This window comes from Symphalangus syndactylus, chromosome 10 (genome assembly GCF_028878055.3).
Source record: "Symphalangus syndactylus isolate Jambi chromosome 10, NHGRI_mSymSyn1-v2.1_pri, whole genome shotgun sequence".
NCBI lineage: Eukaryota > Metazoa > Chordata > Mammalia > Primates > Hylobatidae > Symphalangus > Symphalangus syndactylus.
In genome coordinates this window covers 123830854-123855626 of record NC_072432.2, presented here as the reverse complement: position 1 = coordinate 123855626, position 24773 = coordinate 123830854, and the positions used below count along the sequence as shown (strand labels likewise).

At 36.0% G+C, this 24773-nt stretch overlaps 1 protein-coding gene across 4 annotated transcripts in view; it reads left to right on the top strand.

Annotated features, from left to right (window-relative positions):
• Nucleotides 1–23343, top strand: part of TEX15 (testis expressed 15, meiosis and synapsis associated) — an 83969-nt gene extending 60626 nt beyond the window's left edge. For all 4 annotated transcript variants that reach the window (XM_063610891.1, XM_063610890.1, XM_063610889.1 and 1 more), the window contains exons 8-11: nucleotides 5349–12637; nucleotides 14644–14702; nucleotides 16839–18106; nucleotides 21578–23343. In XM_063610891.1, the coding sequence (XP_063466961.1) occupies nucleotides 5349–12637; nucleotides 14644–14702; nucleotides 16839–18106; nucleotides 21578–21615 (8654 nt within the window). In that variant the 3' untranslated portion in view covers nucleotides 21616–23343. The remainder of the gene's footprint in view (nucleotides 1–5348; nucleotides 12638–14643; nucleotides 14703–16838; nucleotides 18107–21577) is intronic.
• The last annotated feature ends 1430 nt before the right edge of the window (nucleotides 23344–24773 follow it).

Here is a 24773-nt window from a genome sequence, read left to right as displayed (position 1 = left end):
AGAGATACTGGTCTGTCGATTTTTTTGTGATGTCTTTGTCTGGTTTTGGTGGTAGGTTAATATTGTTCCACAGGATGAGTTGGGAAGTATTCTGTTCTCTCCTCTTTTATTTTTTGGAATAATATATGAAGAATTGGTATTTTTTCTTCTTTAAACATTTGGTAGACTTCACTAAGGAAGCCATCTGGGGATGGGTTTTTCCTTGTGGGTAGTATTCAATTACTAATTCAGTTTCTTCACTTGTTGTAGGTCTTTCTTATTTTCTGTTTCTTCTTGCGTCATGTTCAGTACTTTCTGTTTTTATTGGAAGTTGTTCATTTCAGTTATGTAATTTATTGGCATACATTTGCTTATAGTATTCCTTTAATAGTCTTTTTATTTCTGTTAGTAGTAATGTCCCCTCTTTCATTTCTGAATCTACTAGTTTGAGTCTTTCCTTTTTTTTTTTTTTTTTTTTTTTTTTGGTCAGGTTAAAAAGGTTTATCAATTTTGTTTTGTTTTGTTTTTCAAATAACTAATTTTGGTTTTATTCTTTTTGCTATTATTCTATTCTCTATTTCATTAATTTCCTCTATTTTCTTCTGTTTGCTTTAGATTTAGTTTGCTATTTCACGTGTGTGTGTGTCTTAAGGTGGAAGGTTAGGTTTTGATTTCAAATATTTCTTCTTTGTTAATATAGGTCTTTATAGCTATAAATTTCTAGAAACAACTGCTTTAGCTGTGTCCCATGACGTATGTTATGTTGTAATTTTCATTTATCTCAAATTTATTTTCTAAATTCCTTTTGATTTATTCTTTAATTCATTGGTTTTTTCAGACCATGTTTTTTATGTATTTGCAAATTTCCAAAATTTTTTTGTTACTGATCTCTATTTCATTCCATTGTAGTTGGAAAACAGTTTGTATTATCTTTTTCCTTTAAGTTTATTGAGGTTTGTTGTATAACCTAGCATATAGTCTTCCCTGGAGAATGATCCATGTGCAACTGAAAAGAATATACAGTAGTCCTCCAGTATCTGTCAGGGAGGATTGGTTCCAGGATGTTCTATGGATACCAAAATTTGTGGATGCTCAAATTCCTTATACAGATTGGCTCAAAATTTGCATATAACCTACACACATCCTCCCATATACTTTAAATTATCTCTATATTACTTATAATACCAATACCACATTTGTGCTATGTAAATAGTTGTTATACTGTGTTTTTTATTTGTATTATTTTTTTATTGTTATATTGTTATTTTGTTGTGTTTTTATTTTAATTTTTCACCCATGATTGGTTGAATCCATGGATTTGGAACCCACCAATACATAGGGCCAACTGTATTATATTCTGCTGTTGCCAGGCAGGGTGTTCCATAGGCTGTTAGGTCTACTTGTTTTATAGTTTGTTCAAGTGTTCTGTTTCCTTGATGATTTTCTACCTAGGTTGTTCTGTCCACATTTCCCCTCAACCAGAAGGCTTATATTAGAGACAACAGATAGGGACCTTTTCCTACTTCTACTGCAGTCCATCCGCAATGTATTATAGCTTATTACTTTAATCAAAGGATGATGCCTTTCAGGGTGATTAACTTTAGAGAAAACCTCTATTATGCGCACAGTCATAGCCACATGTGTTGGCTGTCAACATACTCATCTCCCTCTAGAGTACACCAGACTACACTATCTAATACAGTAGCCACTAGTCACATGTGGCTTTTAAAATTTAAATTAATTAAAATTAAATAAAATTATAAATTCAATTTATCAGTCACACCAGGCACATTTCAATGCTCAGTAACCACATGTGGCTAGTAGCTACCATAGATAACATTTCCATCATCACTGAATATATGATACTAATAACTGGTAGTGTACTTTATTGATTGTAATCTGGTTTTGTTAGTTTCCATATTGCATTGCAGATGTTGGATTTATTGGGGGATTTTTCTTACTACTTTTTTATTTTAATTTTTTTTATTTCCATAGGTTTTTAGGGAAACAGGTGGTATTTGGTTACATGATTAAGTTCTTTAGTGGTGATTTGTGAGATTTTGGTGCACCCAAGATGTTAGATTTGTTCTGCAATTTTTAATTGTCATTTGATGAGAATGCCAACAAAAAAGGGAATAAAGTAAAAATGCCGTTATCAAGTTTAAAGAGATAGCATAATATAGAGATTAAGGTTCTATTGTTTATAGGCTGTGATTCTGGGCAAATTGTTCTTAATTTCAGTTCCTCATCAATAAAATGGAAATGTTATTCAGATTAAATTAATGTGGCCAGGCGTGGTGGCTCACACTTGTAATCCCAGCACTTTGGGAGGCCGAGGTGGGTGGATCACGAGGTCAGGAGATTGAGACCACGGTGAAACCCTGTCTCTACTAAAAATCCAAAAAATTAGCTGGGCGTGGTGGTGGGCGCCTGTAGTCCCAGCTACTCGGGGAGGCTGAGGCAGGAGAATGGTGTGAACCCAGGAGGCGGAGCTTGTAGTGAGCGGAGATCGCACCACTGCACTCCAGCCTGGGCGACAGAGACCCTGTCTCAAAAAAAAAAAAAAGATTAAATTAATGTACATCAGGCACTTAAAACAGGACCTGGCATCCATGTTAAGTATTTTATAAGTTTTTGTTAACATTATGCATATGTTAAAATGCATTTGTCATACATTTGTAAAAGTGAAATTATTAAACTTAAGCAGTTAGGGTTTTTTTGCTCGTTTTTTTTGAGATGGGGTCTTGCTCTGTCTCCCAGGCTGGAGTGCAGTGGTGCCATCTCGGCTCACTGCAACTTCTGCCTCCTGGGTTTAAGCAGTCCTCCCGCCTCAGCCTCCCAAGTAGGGACTGCAGGCAATGGGACTACAGGCAACGTGCCACCATGCCTAATTTTTGTATTTTTAGTAGAGACAGGGTTTCACCATGTTGGCCAGGCTGGTCTCGAACTCCTGACCTCAGGAGATTCACCCGGTCTAAACTTAAGTAATTAGGTTTCTTTTCCCACATTGGTATATATTAATCCATCTTTTTTTTTTCTTTTTCCTTGAGACAGAGTCTTGTTCTCTTGCCCAGGCTGGAGTGCAGTGGTGTGATCTCAGCTCACTGCACCCTCCACCTCACGGGTTCAAGCGATTTTCCTGCCTCAGCCTCCTGAGTACCTGGGACTACAGGCACACACCACCACGTCCAGCTAGTTCTTTGTATTTTTAGTAGAGACAGTGTTTCACCATGTTGGCCAGGCTGGTCTCAAACTCCCAACCTCAAGTGATCTGCCCACCTCGGCCTCCCAAAGTGCTGGGATTACAGGCGTGAGCCACCTTGCCCGGCCATATTAATCCATCTTAATCTTTGTAATAGCTACATAACATTCTGTCTTCTAGGACATTTGTTACAACGTATGCTCATAGTAATTTTACCATTTTTGATATGTCATTCATTTAGCCAGTCTCATAGTGATGTATAGTTAGGTTTCTAGCTCTTAACTGTCTTGGGTTATTTTACTGAAAATCCTTGTCCATAGAACTTTGGGTATTTATACAAGTTTATCAGAGTAGTAAATGAGTAAGAATGGGTTTGCTTTGAATGATTACATATAACATATCGATGAATACTGTCAGCTTGTTTTCCAGGAAATTTGTACCAATTTATACTTCCATGAACCATATTAAAAAGTGCTTACATTTGTATAGTATTAATCATTCTTTCAAATTTTTGCCAGTTTAAAAGTTTTTTTTTAATAGATCTTATTGTTTAGTGGGGTTGGGGCATCTTTTTGTGTTTGTCGACAATTTTACCTATTTTTTCCTTTGAGTATTGTTATCATGCATTTTGACCTATTAAAATAATTAATTTATATGTAATTGACATGTTTTACTTTTATGTTTTCTGATTTTCAGTCATGCTTTAAAAGTACTTTCCTATGCCAAGATTATAAAAACATCCATTCATGTTTTTTTTTAGTACTTTTATGGAGTTTTTTAAATAGCAAATTTTATTTTGGTATAGGTGTAGGAATCTACATTTCCATTTTCTTCTCCATTATACTCCCCACTCTAAAGAACTACATCTCTTCATATGTGGTCATATTTCCACGATAGCTTACTGTAAGTAGTAAAATCACAAATGGTAGTAGAATTTAGAAATCTTCAACATAGCTCTCTTACTGTGAAAAAGAACCTTATGGTACTCGTCAGTGACATGATAACTTCATATATTTTATAGATGTCACAAGCAATTTCTCATCATTAATTCCTGTTTTAGTAAAGGTATTTTTAGGGTGTTACTTAGCTATGAATGTTTGGTGAACATTTATGAGAAATTATTATTTACTTGTTAAATATGCATTTTGTAAATTCATTATTACATGAGGTTTCTTAGGAAATTTTAGAAATAATTTTTGTAAATTATTTTAAAAGTTTGCTTTTATTTTTCAGGTTTTTATTTGCATATATTATTTGCAGGAACATTCATTTCACTGCAAAAGAGGAATAGTAGTTTGCTTTGGCTCCTGGAAAAGATTTTATGGAACTTTTTGGGTTTTCCTTTCCCTGTTTTTCCACCTCACTCCCCTTTCCTTTCCTTTTTTTCCTCCCATGGTAGAGGGAGAAGCAAGGTAATGGTAGATAGAGGGAGATTATTTTGCCTTCTTATATGTAGATGCTATTATTAAACATCTGAATATAGAAAATTAATATAAGAGAGCTGTTACCTATTGGGAAAATGTTTTTATTCCTATTTAGTTTTATTCTTCCCCACCTCTGCCCCCGGCCCCTGAGATGGAGTCTTGCTCTGTTGCCCAGGCTGGAGTGCAGTGGTGCAATCTCAGCTCACTGCAACCTCCGCCTCCCAGGTTCAAGCAATTCTCCTGCCTCAGCCTCCTGAGTAGCTGGGATTACAGGTGCCCACCACCACACCTGGCTAATTTTTTTTTTTTTTTTTTTTTTTTGTATTTTAGCAGGGTTTCACCCTGTTGGCCAGGCTAGTCTCGAACTCCTGACCTCATGATCTGTTCACCTTGGCCTCTCAAAGTAATGGAATTATAAGCGTGAGCCACCGTGCCCAGCCCCTCTTTAGTTTTTTTCTATTATTTACCATTTTTTTCTATTATTTGTCAGAATTAAACTTTTATGGCAAATACTCTTTCTTAAGGTTTCTAGACTAGGAGAATTTCATGCTACATCATTTATATTTTATTTATTTGTTAATCATCCCCTTCTCTCTTTGCTTTTTCTGTTGAAAACACATTTTAATCATCATTAGGTTATTAGCTGAACTTTCAATTAAAATTACTGGACACAATGTACCTGTATTGATAGTTGTCAATAGAAACACTTTTTTTCAAATTTGTCTTCCTTATTATTTCCACAGAAAGGACATGCTCTCTGAATAACTGTACAGTGGCCAAAAGAATTGGAAAAGGAAAAGATGCTACTGTCATCTTTGTGCATTTCAAGAAACCTGTAGATCCGTTTGTTCAAGAAAACTGTTTATGCAATGCACTAAATTCAGAGATAAATCCTTCCATCTCAAATATTTCTAACTCCTATGGAAATGTACAAAATGGAAACATTTCTATACCTGAAACATACAGTGGACAGACAGAGCACAATTTAGCAGAAATTAGAGACACTTCTCAAGTACTTGCACATGATTCAGACATTTCCCTTATGCCCAGTGATGCCAAAGAAAGTGTTAATGGTGACCTTTTGTTAAATTGGACAAGTCTTAAAAATATTTTAAGTGGTCTTAATGCTTCTTTTCCTCTTCACAACAATACTGGCTCAAGCACAGTTACTACTTCAAAATTCATCAAAGACCCAAGACTGACGAGAGAAGAAAGCATGGGAGAACAGAGTAATACTGCAGGCTTAAATGAGAGTTTGCAATTTGAGAAGATTTTAGATAATGTTAATTCGGAAATAAAATCGACACCATCTAATTCTGCCTTCTCCTCAGAAGTTGTCCCTGGTGATCGTGCTGTTCTTACTAATGGTTTGGGTACCCCTTGCTTTAAAACTTCACAATCTTGGGCTCACAACATGGACTCTGAGGACTATGACTGTATACCTCCCAATAAAGTTACCATGGCAGGGCAATGTAAGGACCAAGGCAATTTATCCTTCCCAATTTCTGTGTCAAATGTAGTGTCAGAGGTTGAGAACCAAAACCACAGTGAGAAGAAGTCTCAGAGAGCCCAACAGGAGTCCGGTAATGCTTATACAAAAGAGTACAGTAGTCACATTTTTCAGGAATCGCAGTCTTCTGATTTAAAAACCATTTATCAGACTGGTTGCCAAACATCTATGATTTTTCCACTCAAAAAGAAAGTAAGCATTGATGAATACCTTCAAAATACTGGAAAGATGAAAAACTTCACTGACCTGGAAGACAATTCCAAACATGAAGACAAGCAAACTTCATGGAAAGAAATTGATAATGATTTCACTAATGAAACAAAAATCAGTCCAATAGATAATTACATTGTTTTGCAACAAGAATACAAAGAGAGTGAGAGTCATAATTCTTTTGGGAAAAGCTGTGATAAAATATTAATTACTCAAGAGTTAGAAATAACAAAATCTTCTACATCTACCATAAAGGATAAGGATGAACTAGATCATCTAGCATTGGAATGGCAAATTACTCCAAGTTTAGAGAGCCTGTCACAAAAGCATCCTCAGCACTCTGTGGAGTATGAGGATAACATTCATACAAGTTTAGCCATTGCTCAAAAGCTAATGGAACTGAAATTGGGGAACATAAATCAAAATTATGCTAGCATTATAACTGAAGCTTTCCCGAAACCAAAAGACATACCCCAGGCCAAAGAAATGTTCATTGATAAAGTTATTTCATCTTATAACATAGAAACAGCTCATGACAGTTCAAATTGCAGCATAACTAGAGAATATATGTATGTCCATAGGAAAAATGAAAATGAACCAGTGTCATTAGAGAACATTCAGAGAGACTATAAAGAAACTACTTATGTGGAAGATAGGGGTCAGGATCACAATCTGTTCTGTAACTCACAGTTAAACAATGATATATGCCTGAATGTTAATTTCAAAGAACAAAGAGATAAAGAAAACCAAAATGAGGCTAAAGAGAATAGTGCTTCATCTGTAGAAAACAACATAGAGAATATATATGGAGACAAAAAGCAGGATTCTCATACGAACGAAAATTTCAGTGATATAGATGAAAAGGACAAACATTACAACAATATAGAAATTTTGAGTTCTAAAGAATTTTCTACTGCATTTAACTTGATTTGCAGAGAAAAATATTTGTCAACAGCAACTGCATTATTAGAGAATGAAGAAGATACCATTAGTGCTGTGAAACAAAAAGATACTGAAAATACTGGAGGAAGTGTAGAGCATTTGGCTTCCACAACATTTCCCAAAACTGCAAGTTCTTCAGTGTGTGTAGCCTCAAATGCTGCAATACAGATAGCTAGTGCTGCTACTATGCCTGCATTAAGCCTAAATAATGACAATCACCAGATATACCAGTTTAAAGAAACTTGTTCTTCTGAAAGTCCAGATTGTGGTTTGTTAGTAAAACATAGGGTTTCTGATTGTGAAATTGATATGGATAAAAATAAATCACAAGAATCATTTCATCAATCAATAAATGAGAACTTAGTTCTTCAAAGCATTGAATTGGAAAGTGAAATTGAAATAGAATTAGAAGATTGTGATGATGCTTTTATATTTCAACAAGATGCACATAGCCATGAAAACGTGCTTTGTGAAGAATTTGTGACCTCATATAAGGCTCTGAAGTCTCGTATCAATTGGGAAGGTCTGTTAGCACTTGATAATGAGGAGATGGAAGTTTTGGAAAGCACCACAGGAAGGGAGAATAGTGATCAGCGTTATTCTAAGGAAAGTAACTATTTTTATTCCTCTACACAAAACAATGAAACAGAGCTTACCAGCCCAATTTTACTTCCAGATCTACAAATTAGAATTACTAATATATTTAGGCCAGGATTCAGCCCGACAGCTGACTCCCTTGCATTGAAAGATAATTTTTGCACACATGTAACTGAAGCCACAAAACTGGAAATAAATAAGGAAGATGGAGAAATTCTAGGATTTGACATTTATTCGCAGCCTTTTGGTGAAAATGCAGATTATCCATGTGAAGATAAAGTTGATAATACAAGGCAAGAATCAGGACCAGTGAGTAACTCTGAAATCTCCCTTTCTTTTGACTTGAGTCATGATACAGATGTGAATCATACGTCTGATAATCAGAACAGTGAATCTTTGTTTACTGAACCTTCTAATGTCACAACAATAGATGATGGAAGCAGATGTTTCTTTACAAAATCAAAAACTGACTATAATGATACCAAAAATAAAAAGGAGGTAGAATCAAGAATTAGCAAAAGGAAGCTACATACATCTTCCAGGGATCAGAACATATCACATAAAGATTTAAGACGACATAAAATTTATGGGAGAAAGAGGAGGCTAGCCAGTCAAGACTCATCTGAGTGTTTTTCTTCATTATCCCAAGGACGAATTAAAACATTTTCACAGTCAGAAAAGCACATTAAGAGTGTCCTAAATATCCTAAGTGATGAAGCATCTTTGTGTAAAAGCAAATGTCTTTCCAGAAAACTAGACAAAGCAGTTGTTCACTTAAAAAAAGCTCATAGAAGAATTCACACATCTTTGCAGCTTATAACTAAAGTAGGAGAAAAAGGAAAGGGCCCATTACCAAAATCATATGCAATAATATGCAATAATTTCTGGGAAAGTTGTGACCTTCAAGGTTATAGTTCTGTGTCTCAAAGAAAATATTATTCTACTAAGCATTTTTTGTCAAAAAGAAAATATGACAAATGGAGAAAGAAAAGAGCTCCAGAAGCTGATATTTCTAAATCATTAACCCATGTGTCAAAGCACAAGTCTTATAAAACAAGTGAAGAGAAAAAATGCCTTTCTAGGAAAAGTATGGCTAGCAGTGTCTCAAAAAGTCACCCCACTAGTCACGTGGGAGAATTTCGTAATCAAGAACACCCTGAATCACAGTTGCCTGTATCCTCCACATCCCAAAGTACAAGTCAGTCAGTTTATTATAATAGCAGTGTAAGCAATCCAAGTTTATCAGAAGAACATCAGCCGTTTTCTGGAAAAACTGGATGTCTGTTTTCCCCAGACCACTCAGATGAGAAACTAATAGAAAAAGAAAATCAAATTGATACAAAGTTTTTATCTAGCACTAGTAAATGTGAAAAGCTTGAAAAACATTCAGCAAATCATAATGTTAAAGATGCAACTAAAGAAAACAGTTGTGAGGCTAATGAAGTAATAAATGAAAGTCATTCTGTGTCTTTAAGTTGCATAAAAGAAAACATAAATTACAGTACAGGCAACGATTATGATGCAACTTGCATAGGTCACACAAAGGCGAAAACTGATGTACTTATTTCAGTCTTAGATTCAAATGTGAAGCACTTTTTAAATGATCTCTCCCAACAAGGTAACCTTATTTTATCTGATTGTAAAAGAAACCTGGAAGTAAAGTGGACAGATCCTATTGAGAGATCCAAACAAAGCATTATTACAGGAAACTTCCTTATGGACCCATTAAACCTAACTTTGATAGCAAGTAAAAAGTACAGTATTCCTCAGTTATCAGCCGCTGTAGTGACAGATAGTGAGGGAGAATCTTCAAAATCTTACTTGGATAAGCAGAGAATTCTTACTGTAGATTCTTTTGCAGCATCCACTATTGTACCACACTGTGAGCAAAGCTGTAGAGGAAAAGAGCTTCTAAAGACAGAACAGTGCTCTTCAGATAATTGCCTCCATACAGATGGGAATGAAACAAATGTCACTGAGAATTATGAGTTGGATGTAGCATCAGTAACTGAAGAAAATAAAAGTAATAGGGAAAATACAGTGGAATTATCTTCCAGTGATAGTTCTCTGCTTTTAAAAGATAATGTAAAAGGCTCCTCTTCAGAAACATGTATTGTGAAGAAAGACACTGAGGACAGAATAATGTGGAAAGTTAAACAAGCGGAAAAAGCAAAAGATTCTGTTTACAAAAGAAGCATGACTGAAGGATCAACTGTTAATACTGAGTACAAAAATAAAAAGAATCAGATCTCAGAAGAATCCTGCTTAAATGAGAAAATTATTAAAACTAACTTGATTGATTCCCATCTAAGCACTAAAAATACTACCACTGAGTCAGTCCCTTTGAAGAACACAGTTTCTAATCCGCTTAACAAAAGAGAGAAGAAGGGGGAAATTAAAGCTAGTAATGACTCGCAGTCTGACTTGACATTACATTCAGAAATAGCCTATATTTCAAAACCAGGGATTCTAGGAGTTAATCATATGCCTATTTTACCTGCCCACTCTGAAACCTGTAAAGTCACTACTCTTCTGAAGAAACCTGCATCATACATGAGTGAATTTAAAGAAAAACATTGCTCAGCTAATCATACGGCCCTTATAGCTAATCTATCTCAAATTTTGCAGAGGGCAGATGAAGCATCATCTTTGCAGATTCTACAGGAAGAAACTAAGGTTTGTCTAAATATTCTCCCTTTATTTGTGGAAGCTTTTGAAAGAAAGCAAGAATGTTCAGTTGGACAAATCCTGATTTCAAGAGAACTGTTGGTAGACCAAAACCTGTGGAATAATTGCAAACACACATTAAAACCATGTGCTGTTGACACTTTGGTAGAACTTCAAATGATGATGGAAACAATTCAATTCATTGAAAACAAAAAAAGGCACTTAGAAGGTGAACCAACATTCCGAAGCTTGCTTTGGTATGATGAAACATTGTATGCTGAGCTTCTTGGAAAACCACGTGGATTTCAACAGCAGTCTAATTTCTATCCTGGTTTCCAAGGAAGATTAAAATATAATGCATTTTGTGAGTTACAGACTTACCATGATCAATTAGTTGAATTGCTTGAAGAAACAAAAAGGGAAAAGAATTCATACTATGTATTCTTAAAGTACAAACGACAGGTTAATGAATGTGAAGCCATAATGGAGCATTGTTCCGATTGCTTTGACTTTTCTCTTTCTGTTCCATTTACTTGTGGAGTTAACTTTGGAGATAGTTTAGAAGACCTGGAAATCTTAAGAAAAAGTGCTTTAAAGTTGATCAATGTATGTGGGGACTCTCCTAAAGTTCATTCGTATCCAGGAAAACAGGACCATCTGTGGATTATCATAGAAATGATCTCCTCAAAGGTTAATTTTATTAAGAACAATGAGGCAGTACGTGTTAAAATATCTCTTTATGGTCTGGAACATATCTTTTTTGATGCTGCAAAAAATCTTGTTTGGAAAGAGAGAACACAATCCTTCAGCAAATACTCACAAAAGAAGGATGAAGAAAGGCTACTCAGAGTGAATAAATGTGCTTTTTCTAAGTTGCAGAAGATATATGACACTTTGTCTAAAGATTTAAACAATGAACCAATTTCCCCTATTGGGCTTGAGGAGGATACTATAATTGCTTCCAGAAAGTCAGATCATCCAATAAACAAAGCAACAATTAGCATAGAAAATTCTAAGTTTAACAGTAATTTGCTTGCACACCCAGATATTTGTTGTATTAGTGAGATACTGGATCAAGCTGAATTTGCAGACCTTAAAAAACTACAGGATCTCACCTTGAGATGTACAGATCACTTAGAAATTTTAAAAAAATACTTTCAGATGCTACAAGATAATAACATGGATAATATTTTTATCACAGAAGAAAATGTTTTAGACATGGTGATAAACCACAGCCATGAGGCTATCATTTTAAAGCCTGAAGCTATTGAAATGTATATTGAAATCGTCATGGTCTCAGAAACAATTCACTTTCTTAAAAACTCAATAGCAAAGAAACTAGACAAACAGAGGTTTCGAGGTATGCTTTGGTTTGATTTGTCACTTCTTCCTGAGCTGGTTCAGTGCCAAGAAAAAATGGCTTCTTTTTCATTTCTTAAAGATAACTCAACAGATGTTTGCCTTTGGAAAGTGATAGAGACTGCTATTTCTGAACTTAAGAAAGATCTGGATATTATCTGCAAATATAATGAAGCTGTTAATTGCTCATATGCTATTCATTTGCTTTCAAGAGAACTTCAAGAACTTTCAGAAATAAAAAAGCTTCTGAAGAAGTCCAAGTATTTTATTTCCACATATATTGACTTTGTGCCATATATAGCATCCATAAATTATGGAAGCACTGTGACGGAGTTAGAATACAACTACAATCAATTTTCTACACTGCTGAAGAATGTAATGTCTGCCCCTAGGAAAGATTTAGGAAAAATGGCCCATATTAGGAAAGTCATGAAAACGATTGAACATATGAAGATTATATGTGCTAAAAATGCTGAACTAACCATTTCCTTTTTCCTATGCCAAATGCTATATAACGGAAGGAAGATTTTACAGCTGAAGAGAAAAGAAGAAATGAATATTGATGTTGTAAAACCTGGGGAAAATAACAATAAATTTAGTATTTCTATGATGGTGCCCCCAATATCAGAGTGCATAAACAAAAACATTTCAAATTCCTCTAAAAAACGACTGAGCACTGTAGACAAATGTGAAGACTCTCAGGAACAACAGAAAAATACTACAATTTCCAGTTGTAAAAAGCTAAAGGTATGAATGTTTTAAAACAAAACTTTTATAAGTATTCTTTTTGAAAACAAGTATACTCATCAGCAAACAAGTAGTTCGCAGAATTCTAAAAGTTAAGAATGGTAAATTGTCTGGCAAAATGAATTTACTAATTATAATATTGATTTAAACAATTCATATTATCTATAAAATGATACATAAATTATATGTATAGGTGATACCTTGCAAATATCTACTTTTTAAACATAAAATTAAATGTTTTAATTAGAAAACATTTTTTGGAAGGACGTGAATTTTAAAGGCTTAAGAAAGAGTTCAATATTACGAACACTGAGTGAGTGACCAATATTTATTGAGTAGTTTTTCTATATAACAAGTCTATGCCCAGTGTAGTGAATATTAAAAAGTGGCTAACGAAGCCTGTCTTCTTGACCATTATCATCTGAATGGAGAAATAGGACAGATGTTTTTCAAGAGATAATTATCAAGGAGTTAAAAAGTCCTATATTAAATACATTTTAACAAATTGTCTAAAGCATTTAATATGTACTTGGCACTGATTTATTTTATACACAACCCCTTATGATGTATTTCCTATTATCTTACTTAAAGATAAGGAAACTGGGACACACAGGAAATGACTATCCCGGGGTCACAGAGTTTAGTAAATGGGAGCACCCAGATCTAAACCGGGCAGTCTGGCCTCCAGAGCCCTTATTGACATAGTTCAGAAGTTTAGAAACTTAGTTCAGAAGTTTAGAAAAGAAACCTATATGCAGCTGGGTGCAATAGCTCACGCCTGTAATCTCAGCACTTTGGGAGGCCAAGGCGGGGGGCGGACTGCTTGAGTCCAGGAGTTCAAGACCAGCCTGGGCAACATGGTGAGACCTCATCTCTACTAAAAATAACAAAAAATTAGCCGGCCATGGGCATACACTTGTAGTCCCAACTACTTGGGAGGCTGAAGTAAGAGGATTGCCTGAGCACAGGTGCGGAGGTTGCAGTGAGCCAGGATTACACCACTGTACTCCAAGCTGGGAGGACAGAGTAAGACTGTTTCAAAAAAATTTATATATATAATTTTTAAATTAAGTCTGGAACAATTTAACTTAGTGGGTAAGAATAATCTATGGATGGAGAAGGTTATTTCAGATTATGGAATATCTTAAATTAGACCTAAGGAGTTTGACCTTCATTCTGTACACTTTGAAGTGTACTGTCATATGAAATTCATTTTTCCGATGATTTAACAGATAGATTCTGAGTATATAAGTCATATATGTCTTCTATAGAAGTATATATAGTAGTAGGTAGTAGTACGGTATCTAATACTACTTACAGTAATAAGTCAGCCATGGCTTAGAAAAAGGTGTTAGAAAGGAAAATTCATATTGACAGACATGACTTAAAGATTCGATGGGACTTAGCAACTGCTTTACAAGAAAGGACATAAAAAAGGGAGGGAACAGTCATAAATGGACTTCAAGATGAGTTTTAAGGGCCAGGTGCGGTGGCTTGTGCCTGTAATCCCAGCACTTTGGGAGGCTGAGGCAGGTGGGTCACCTGAGGTCAGGAGTTCGAGACCAGCCTGACCAACATAGTGACTCCCCATCTCTACTGAAAATACAAATATCAGCTGGGTGTGGTGGTAGGCACCTTTAGTCCCAGCTACTCTGGAGGCTGAGGCAGGAGAATCGCTTGCACCCTGTAGGCGGAGGTTGCAGTGAGCCAATATCGCGTCACTGCACTTCAGCCTGGGTGACAGAATGAGACTCCATCTCAAAAAACAAAAGATGTTGAGGATAAGAAGAATGTTGCAAATTTATTTTTTTTTAAGTTACTCCAAACATACATGAAATATGGGAAGTCTAGGAGAGTCACTGCTTTCTGCAGGGAGGTGATAATTAATGAGTTTAACTTTAGATGATGGCAGAACAAGCAATTACAAATATCTAATATTAAAATACATGTTTTTATTATAGTTTGTCATCACTAATGAAGATTTTCTTTGTATCTTTTAAACACAGGTAGACATGAAAGATGTCACAAAAATCAACAGAGAAAAGGCAACATTCAAGCATCCAAGGTAGGAGTTCCCATCAGCCCTATGTGGAAAAAAAATTGAACATAATTGGGCAAATACTAAACAACTAGAATAACACAATTATTTATATAATGTCATTAGATCATACATGTAACTTAGGGGATGAGAGTAAGCTAAGGAAAAAGAAATTTGTTTGAAATTATACAGTTTCTTAAATTCAGCCTAAGGAGTTTGAACTTCATTCTGTAAATATTAAAGGCTAAAGTCATGTGAAATGTGCTTTTTCAGTGATTTAAAGGTTAAGAATATTCTGAGTATAGTTAGAAGTAAGTCAGCCAAGGCTTAGAAAAGGGTGATTGTTTCACAGAATAAGAAAGAAAAATTTATATCTTTACAAGATATGACACAATACGTAAAGAATTAGTGGGGCTTGGCCGGGCGCGGTGGCTCACGCTTGTAATCCCAGCACTTTGGGAGGCTGAGGCAGGCGGATCACGAGGTGAGGAGATCGAGACCACGGTGAAACCCCATCTCTACTAAAAATACAAAAAATTAGCCGGGCGTGGTGGCGGGTGCCTGTAGTCCCAGCTACTCGGAGAGGCTGAGGCAGGAGAATGGCGTGAACCCAGGAGGCAGAGCTTGCAGTGAGCTGAGATTGCACCACTGCGCTCCAGCCTGGGCGACAGAGCGAGACTCCGTCTCAAAAAAAAAAAAAAAAAAAAAAAAGAATTAATGGGGCTTAGTACGTGGTTTGCCAAAAAAAAGACTTTTAAAATCAAAAAGGGACTTTTAAAAATAGGACAAGTGATAAGATTACTTTTTTTTTAACTTGTGCATTTTGAAGAACAGCAAATTTCAAAACTGGCATTTTAATGAGAACCTACATAGTCATCAATTCCCATACAATACTTTGAGTTCTCAGAAAGTATAATTGTGATTTTATCGCATTTCTGGTGATGTTTCAGTGGGGCTGAATTCAGTGAAATATTTGGCTTTTAGTTTGTTGAGTGGGATATGTGAATTCCAGGCCAAAGATGAATTTCTTTTGACTACAAAGAAATAGTACTACTTTTCCCTTCTCAACATAATATTTCCTCATACAATTTAAGAATTTCATAAAGCACCAAAAAATACAATTACTGGCTGGATGTGGTGGTTCATGCCTGTAATCCCTGCACTTTGGGAGGCCAAGGAGGGCGAATCACCTGAGGTCAGGAGATTGAGACCAGCCTGACCAACATGGTGAAACCCTATCTGTACTAAAAATATAGAAACTAGCTGGGCATAGTGGCGGGCACCTGTAATCCCAGCTACTTGGGAGGCTGAGGCAGGAGAATCACTTGAACTCGAGAGGCAGAGGTTGCAGTGAGCCGAGATGGTGCCGCTGCACTCCAGCCTGGGCAACAGAGTGAGACTCTGTGTCAAAAAAAAAAATATATATATATATATATATATATGTTTTTACATATACACACATACACATATGTACATGTGTATGTGTGTATATATGTGTGTGTGTGTGTGTGTGTGTGTGTGTGTGTATATATATATAATTACCTCAGGGACCTATATGAACTGTCTGGCTCTAGACAATTCCCATTTGGATGCTTCTCTCAGCTGCTTGAGACTGTCTGAATTTAGCTAATAATTTCAAGGCTATTAAGTTGGGCAAGAAATTTTGGAAGTCTGCTTTTCCTATTCTCAAAGATGAACAGACAAAAACATATTAGTCTGTTATAACAGAGAGGGAAGAAATCTTTGGTGGGACGGCAGGGGTTACAGCTGGTAGTTTACCAGTTATTTATAGCTATTTACAAGTAATGAAGATCATCAGCAGGCAGGAGGCATATGAATTAAAAAACTATGCTGAACAATTGACTAGTGATAGTTTTCTACTTTTAAAAGCCTCCATTAGAAAATGTCTAAAGCACAAAATAGTTTATTACAATATTGGAAATATATTTAAAATGTAGAGCATATCTTCAGTAGGAAAAGCATCTAAATCCAAACTACGGCAGTCAAACTTGGAAAATGTTACTTGTATAGTGCCAATAGAATGGGAAAACGTAAAGCTTAAGAACTCTTCTCCTGGATAAAAATTTCAAATATATATTTCCATTAAAATTTTATGACCCTATATATTTAAAGTCATTTTTATGTATGTGTTGCACCTAATAGGACTACAGGATCTCATCCCCAAAGCGAAAACAAAACGGTACCAAGTTCATCTGACAATCTGAAAAGAAATCATTTAATGCCAAAAAAGGTTGAAATGCAAAGATTACTACCTGGCTCACTTTTACCCTTAGAGAATCCAAAAGACACTTGCGCATCAAAGTCGGAAAGCAAAATAGACTTAACTGTTTCATCTGATGCGCCAGACCACTTCACTGGACAACAGGAAAATTTAAATAGCATGAAGAAAAGAAATGTGAACTTTAGTGCTGCTGAAACAAAAAGGGATAAGAAAGATTGTGCTGCTTTTGCAATTTGTGACCAAAAAAGTGTACATGGCACATTTTCACCAGACCATGAGACGCTTTTGCAGAAATTTCTTAAAAATTCCCCAGATCCCACCCAAAAATCCTGCCTTTCTGATATAAACCCAGAAACTGATGTTTCTCTTGTGCCTGATGCGTCGGTGCTCTCAAAGCCAATTTTCTGTTTTGTGAAAGATGTCCATACTGATCTAGAAATGAATGACACAGTCTTTGAACTTCAAGATAATGATATAGTAAATTCATCTATTAAAAATTCCTCATGCATGACTTCTCCAGAACCCATCTGTATCCAGAACAAAATTCCTACTCTGCAGATAAACAAACTACAGCCTGCAGAAACTGAGTCAGAGGACAAATACATGAAGGATACATTGAATCCCAATACTGTGCATACTTTTGGAGCATCTGGGCATATAACCCTTAATGTGAATCAAGGAGCAGAGTACGCTCTTTCTGAACAACAGAATGATGAAAATTCAAAAGTCCTAACGCAGAATGCTGCCACATATTGGAATGAACTTCCACAGTCTGCATGTACCCCAACGTATAATTCTTCTGAGCATTTATTTGGAACTTCATATCCATACTCTGCTTGGTGTGTTTATCATTACAGCAGCAGCAATGGCAATGCCATTACCCAGACATACCAAGGGATAACATCATATGAAGTACAGCCATCTCCTTCTGGGCTGTTGACCACAGTTGCAAGTACTGCCCAGGGCACACATTCTAATCTTCTGTACTCTCAATATTTTACTTATTTTGCTGGGGAGCCACAAGCAAATGGCTTTGTGCCAGTGAATGGGTATTTTCAATCTCAAATACCTGCTTCTAATTTTCAGCAGCCAATTTTTTCACAATATGCTTCTCATCAGCCATTACCACAAGCTACATACCCTTACCTTCCTAATCGAGATGTGCCTCCAGAAGTTCCTTGGGTTTATGGTGAGTTTCACATTTTAATGCCTGCTTTATTGAGTTGTTACTTTTAACTGTGTCCATTTATGTAAGTGGAATTCACAGTATGTGATGAGTTAGAGGGAGAGAGAGCAGGCATTTTTCTGTACAGATTTGTAGAATTGCCCATGGATTGGGCAGAGAGGATGGAAATCTAGTTGTCAAAAATTCAAGAAAAATGTCAGTATCACTAATATATCCTTGATGTGTTCTTCAAAAACCCAACAGTAGGGAATAGTTAAGTAACTTATAGTTAATCGATACAGTGGGGCTGGGTGCAGTGGCTCACGCCTGTAATCCTAGCACTTTGGAGGCCGAGGGGGGGGCGGGGGGGGCAGATCACGAGGTCAGGAGTTCGAGACCAATCTCGAAACCCCGTCTCTACTAAAAATACAAAAATTAGCCAGGCATGGTGGCACACGCCTGTAGTCCCAGCTACCTGGGAGGCTGAGGAAAGAGAGTCGCTTGAACCCAGGAGGTGGAGGTTGTGGTGAGCGGAGATCTGCCACTGCACTCCAGCCTAGGTGATAGAATGAGACTCGACCTCAAAAAAAAAAAAACAAAAAAAAAATCAATACAGTGAAATGTGATGCAACCATTAAAGGGTTTTTAATGACCTGACTTTTTTTAAACTATATCATGTAAACTTACCTACATAAATACGGAAATAGAAATACTGAAATAAAATATACCAATATTTTAATTTGTCTGTCTTCAGGTAAAACCTTTGGGGTGTGTAGAGGATTTTTTCTTGCGTTTTCTAGATTATCTACTGTGAAACATACATTATTTTGATAATTGGAGGAAAAACAGTAAACTAAGGTGGGAAAATAAATTTCAATTAGATAAAACAACCTTTCTCTTTCTCTCAGTTATCTAATACGGTATCTTGGTGTACGTGAATAGAGTTAATTAAAATATATTGGTAGAAGAACTTGATAGTTTGCTCTGTAACATGGAGTTTTTTCTTTCTAAAATGCTTAATTCTACTTGTAAAATAGCATGATTAGAATATAGGTGTTTTAATGAAATTGAAATGTGCATTTATCAGAGTTAAAGCAAAATATAAAAACAATTATCCTGCAGAAAAAGTTACCCTAACAACCAAATATTCTACCATTGGGGATAAAATGTACTTTAAATAAAAATAACCATCTTTTAATATCTTATACAGAGAAATGCAAGATAATTCTTTTTTAAGGCAGGGTCTCATTCTGTCACCTACACTGGTGTCCAGTGGCACATTCATAGCTTATTGAAACCTCAAACTCCTGGGCTCAAGCTGTCCTCCCATTTCAGCATCCCAAGTAGCTGGAACTACAGGCATGCATCACCATGTCCAGCTAATTATTTTAAATAATTTTTAATTTTTATTTTTATTATTTTTAATTTTTATTAGAGGCTGAGCACCTGTAATCCCAGCACTTTGGGAGGTGGAGGTGGGCAGTTCACTTGAGGCAAAACTTGGCAAAACCCTGGTATCTACTGAAAATACAAAAATTAGCTGGGAGCGGTAGTACACACCTGTAATCCCAGCTACTCAGGAAACTGAGACATGAGAATCACTTGAACCAGGGAGGCAGAGGTTGCAGTGAGCTGAGATCGCACCACTGCACTCCAGCCTGTGTGACAGGAAGACCCAGTCTCAAAAAATATATATATATATATATTAGTAGAGATGAGGTCTTACTGTGTTTTCTAGGATGGTCTCGGACTCCTGGCCTCAAGTGATCCTCCTGCCCCTGCCTTCCAAAGTGTGGGATTACAGGTGTGAGGCATCAGGCCCAGAGAATTTTCTTTTAAAAAGTTTCTAAGCCCTGGATATTGTTACAAATTGATATGTAGAAAAAATTGAGAGGCCATAGGCCATAGGTCTGAACTGGGCAAGAAGCAGCCTGTTGACATAGTTCTGTTTCTAACTGAGAAATCTGATCACATCAGCACCTCTGCATTGGAGTTATATCACTGATTCACTATAACCTACCGGATAAAATTCAAATACTTTAGCCTGGAATGCAGAGCCCTTCACAGTCCTCTATGTCCAACGTCATCTGCCACCACTTCCACCTCTGCATTCAAGCCATGTTGAACAACTTAATGTTCTCCCATAGGACCATAGAACAATCTCTCTCGTACTTCTATAGTACTTTTTGTGTGCTTTTCTCACATAAGGTATGTGAGTATTAGGTGGTATTGTAATAATCTCTGTATCTTTCCCTTTCTTCCCTGCCTCAGTAAATGACTTTCCACGGGGCTAGAAATTTTTCACCTAAGACAGAACACAAGGAAAACGATAAAAGAGGAGGGAAAAGGCCGGACGCAGTAGCTCACGCCTGTAATCCCAGCACTCTGGGAGGCCAAGGCAGGCAGATCACTTGAGGTCAGGAGTTTGAGACCAGCCTGGACAACATGGCGCAACCCTGTCTCTACTAAAAACACAAAATTAGCCTGGTGTGGTGGCACATGCCTGTAATCCCAGCTACATGGGAGGCTGAGGCAGCAGAATGGCTTGGATCTGGGAAGCAGAGGTTGCAGTGAGCCGAGATCACGCCACTGCACTCGATACTGGGTGACAGGGTGAAACTCCATCTCAAAAAAAAAAAAATAAAAGGGGAAAAAGAAAACAGGAACAAAGTCTATGACTCTGCTTTTTCCTTTTTTATTAATTTGATATCATTGCTGATGCTGTAATGATAAACACCAAGCATAGTAGATGGGACAAACCTATGAATTAAAGTGGACACTTTAATTTATGAGATAGGAAATCTTGATTGTGATTGTTTCAGAAAGGTTCTCATAGTTTGGGCTTTCTTTTGTTCTTAATAGTTAAGCTATTTGTGATATTAAAAAAGATAGCTCTGGAATCAAGTCCAGCTATGACTCTCAAATAATCTGTATTGTTACCTCCTTGGTTATATTAGTCCAATTAAAATAAAAGAAAAAGAAATAATCATTTACTTATATCCAAAAGTCACTCTTAAAAAAATTGAGGCAATTGAAATGTTATAAGCACATCTTTGAGTTATCATGAGTGTAAATAATCCACAGAAATCACCTCTCACACTTACAGGAACTGCATTCTTAAAAATGTGAAAATCTCTTGGACCTATTTGTCACTATATTGTTCGTGGTGCTTGTATTCAACACCAGAAAATGGAACTAAAGGACAGTGCTTGAGTGAGCCCTGTGTCCCAGTCACATTATGTCCTTTATTACATTTAATTTCACAAGATACCTTAGAGAGATGCAGAGGTGCTGTTCTTTTACAGATGAGGAAACCATTCCTCAGAGAGCCTTAAATTAACTTTCATAGGATCCGATGACCCTATGGCTACTTAAGGGCAAATAAGCACTTTGATCTCTTTAGCTGTAATTTAAACTCAGGTTCTTTCCACTATAGTATCATGTACCATTAGTCTAAATTATTTATTTAAATCTTTGTGGTGTTTTTTCTTCCAGCTCCATGGCACCAAGAATCCTTTCATCCAGGACACTGAAAATAGTCTTCTATTGAAATAAGACATAACAAGTTTTTCCAAATATTTTTTACTTATACATTTTTTAACATTTAGTGATTTTTAATGTGTGTAAATGTGGTAGGAAATATAAATCATATGGTCCTTTGTAAAATATACAAATAATCTAACACATATCACATAGGACATCAATTTCTAACATCTGATATACCAGAATTATTTCCATGCAATTATAAGGGGAGGTAATATGATCAAGGTTAAGCAATAGTGGTAAAATCTTTAAAACTAGATTCTTGCTTCTGATATGTTTCAATACATTGTTGGCATTGTGCCATTTGAGCTGAAAGCAGGATTTTTTTCATTAGTCATCAAACCAAGAATCTTATAATTCTTGACACTTTGTTATATAATTTACAATTCTATGCCAGATATGGCAAATTTCTTCAATTTCAATATTTTATAGTTTCTACTTGTAAAATATTTTTAATAAGAAAAATTGGTTTGCATACTCTCAGTGTTTCCTTGAGTTGAGACTTTTTAAATTTTTATGTTGGAAGCAATTATAGTTAATTATATTGGCAATGAAGCACTTTCATTGCCTTTTTCTACAAGAGTCATTTCCAGAAGATTATTTTGTTTTTGGATTTCACAATTTAAATAGTTACTTTAATGATTTTCTAGCAAATAATAGAGAATAATGTTTATGCTTATGCAGTTAGTCTTTATTACGGTAATTTAAACAATGTGGCACAAATATAGTTTTTTCATGCTCTTGTCATAGACTTTTCTTTTCAACCTTCTGCAAAAGTAAAAACTCTCTTAGTAATAATCATCGTAGGGCAACAGGATATAGTATGTAACTGCAGTCTTGAGCTGTCTCTTTTCATTTATTACCTTTCTTGCTCAACAGCTATTCCTGTTTTCTGTAAGATCCTAGTCAGACAAAGCCCTCACAACTGGATAGACCTTTCTCAAGGGTTAGCCCTAAAATGTGACAAGAGAATTGGTTTGGCTGAATCACAACAAATAACTACCAAAGCTTCAGTGTTTTTGCAAACTTTTTATGTAAGCAAACTTTTTATGTTACCTGGCACGGGCCTTTGAAAAGACTATAATTCTATTTTGTTTAATGTAGAGTAATTTTTCAATTTAGAAAGACAATGAGAATCCCCAGGATAAGCCTCTTCATACTCACTTAAACCAACTGGGATGGAATTCAGAATACCTAAGCTGCTGCTTTAACATACAGATCTTTAAAAAGGGAAGGTCAAGCAAAGAACTGTAACCGAAAGACATAAGAGATTTGAAAAGATGATAGAGTTAAAACAATATTTAAAAAAATTTATATTTCATCCGTGCAGTTTTATTTGAAAATAGTCTGTCAAAATCAGAACTCCTGAACAACTTTGAAAGCAGTAGTATTAACTGGTATTCAAAAATGAATAACAGCCAAAAATGAATAACAGCCATTTGATTTATGTTTCCCTCAGTCATTTGGTTTATGTTTGGTTATGGCAAGATGTTACAGCATTTATTGTTAATACTACTACTACTATGTAAACCAAAAGTTAAATATTCTAGTTAAGGACTCTTTCTTTAAACAACTTTCAGATTTTGTTGACATTGTCTTTGTGATATTTTTATTTCATGGGTTTTAATTTCTCTTAAAGACTTACCTAAATATTCAGTTACATTTTGTAAAAATCTGTACTTGACAGAATATTAAAACGTGGAATATTTTTCCTTCAAGTGTGTGTTTTGATTCTAAATATTAGAACAAATTAAAATTGAGCAAATTTTATAAACAAAAAAAAAACCTGTTTGTAAATATTGTTAAAGAAGAATTATTTGAATAAACTGGATTCCTTCTAATTTCAGGGTTTTTTTCTTTTGTGTTTCTTGAATAATAAGCATAAATATGGGCCAGGCGTGGTGGCTCACACCTGTAATCCCAGCACTTTGGGAGGCCAAAGCAGGCGGATCACCTGAGGTCAGGAGTTCGAGACCAGCCTAAGCAACATGACAAAACTCCGTCTCTACTAAAAATACAAAAATCAGCTGGGAGTGGGGGCAGGTGCCTGTAATCCCAGCTACTCAGGAGGCTGAGGCAGGAGAATCACTTGAACCCGGGAGGCAGAGGTTGCCGTGAGCCGAGATCGTGCCACTGCATTCCAGCCTGGGCAACAGAACAAGACTATCTCAAAAAGAAAAAAAAAATAACATAAATGTGAGTGGTCCTTGGTTTATGCATACCCATTACATTACATTAAAAACAATCCATGAGGAACTGACCTCATGAGTATTTTAGTTCATTTTCCGTTGCTGTAACAGAGTATCACAGGCTGGGTAATTTGTAAAGACAAGAAATGTATTTGGCTCACAGTTCTTGAGCCTAGGATGTCCAAGATCTAGGGGGCTGCGTCTTGTGAGGGCATAAAGTGGTGAGAGAGAACAAGAGATTGAGCTCATCCTTTATAGGGATGCACTGCCACAGACTAGCCCATTCCCACAATAACGGCATTAATCTATTCATGAGGGCACAGCCCTCATGGCCTAATCACCTCTTAAAGGTCCCACCTGTCAACAACGTTGTCATTGGGGATTAACTTTCCAACGTAAGACCCTTGGGGGACACGTTCAAACCATAGCAATTAGATAACTAAATAAACTGCTGGAGCACCTTTTCCACTCTAGCTGTGTTTGCCTTCACCTCTATCCCTCTTTGCTGTCACTTTTAAAAACTACATTACAGCCTGCAGTTTCATATGACAAGCCAAAGTCCCTGCCCTTATACATTCTTATTCCAGTCAAGGGAGATAAGTAATACATACATAATTAAGTAATTTTGCATCATGAGAAGTGATATGTTAAAAAAATAAGTAATGGACTGGAGAATGGATGAACACATAAGCTAAGATTCGGTGATGGCGTCTTTAACAAGGTAAGCATCCATGAACCTAGCAAAGTAGGAGGCTATGCCCCATTTTCCCAATAAGATTTCACCAAAACAATATTTTGGTAAGATTACATAAATTGTTACAGATATAGATGAAGTATTTTGTCAGTTGTATGTTACATAAGAACATTGTAGAATATTTTTGCTTATGTTTTGTAGGATAATTTTATTGTCCTCTGATCCATCTTTGACATCAGTCTCTTGGTCATCATTAGAGGCTTCT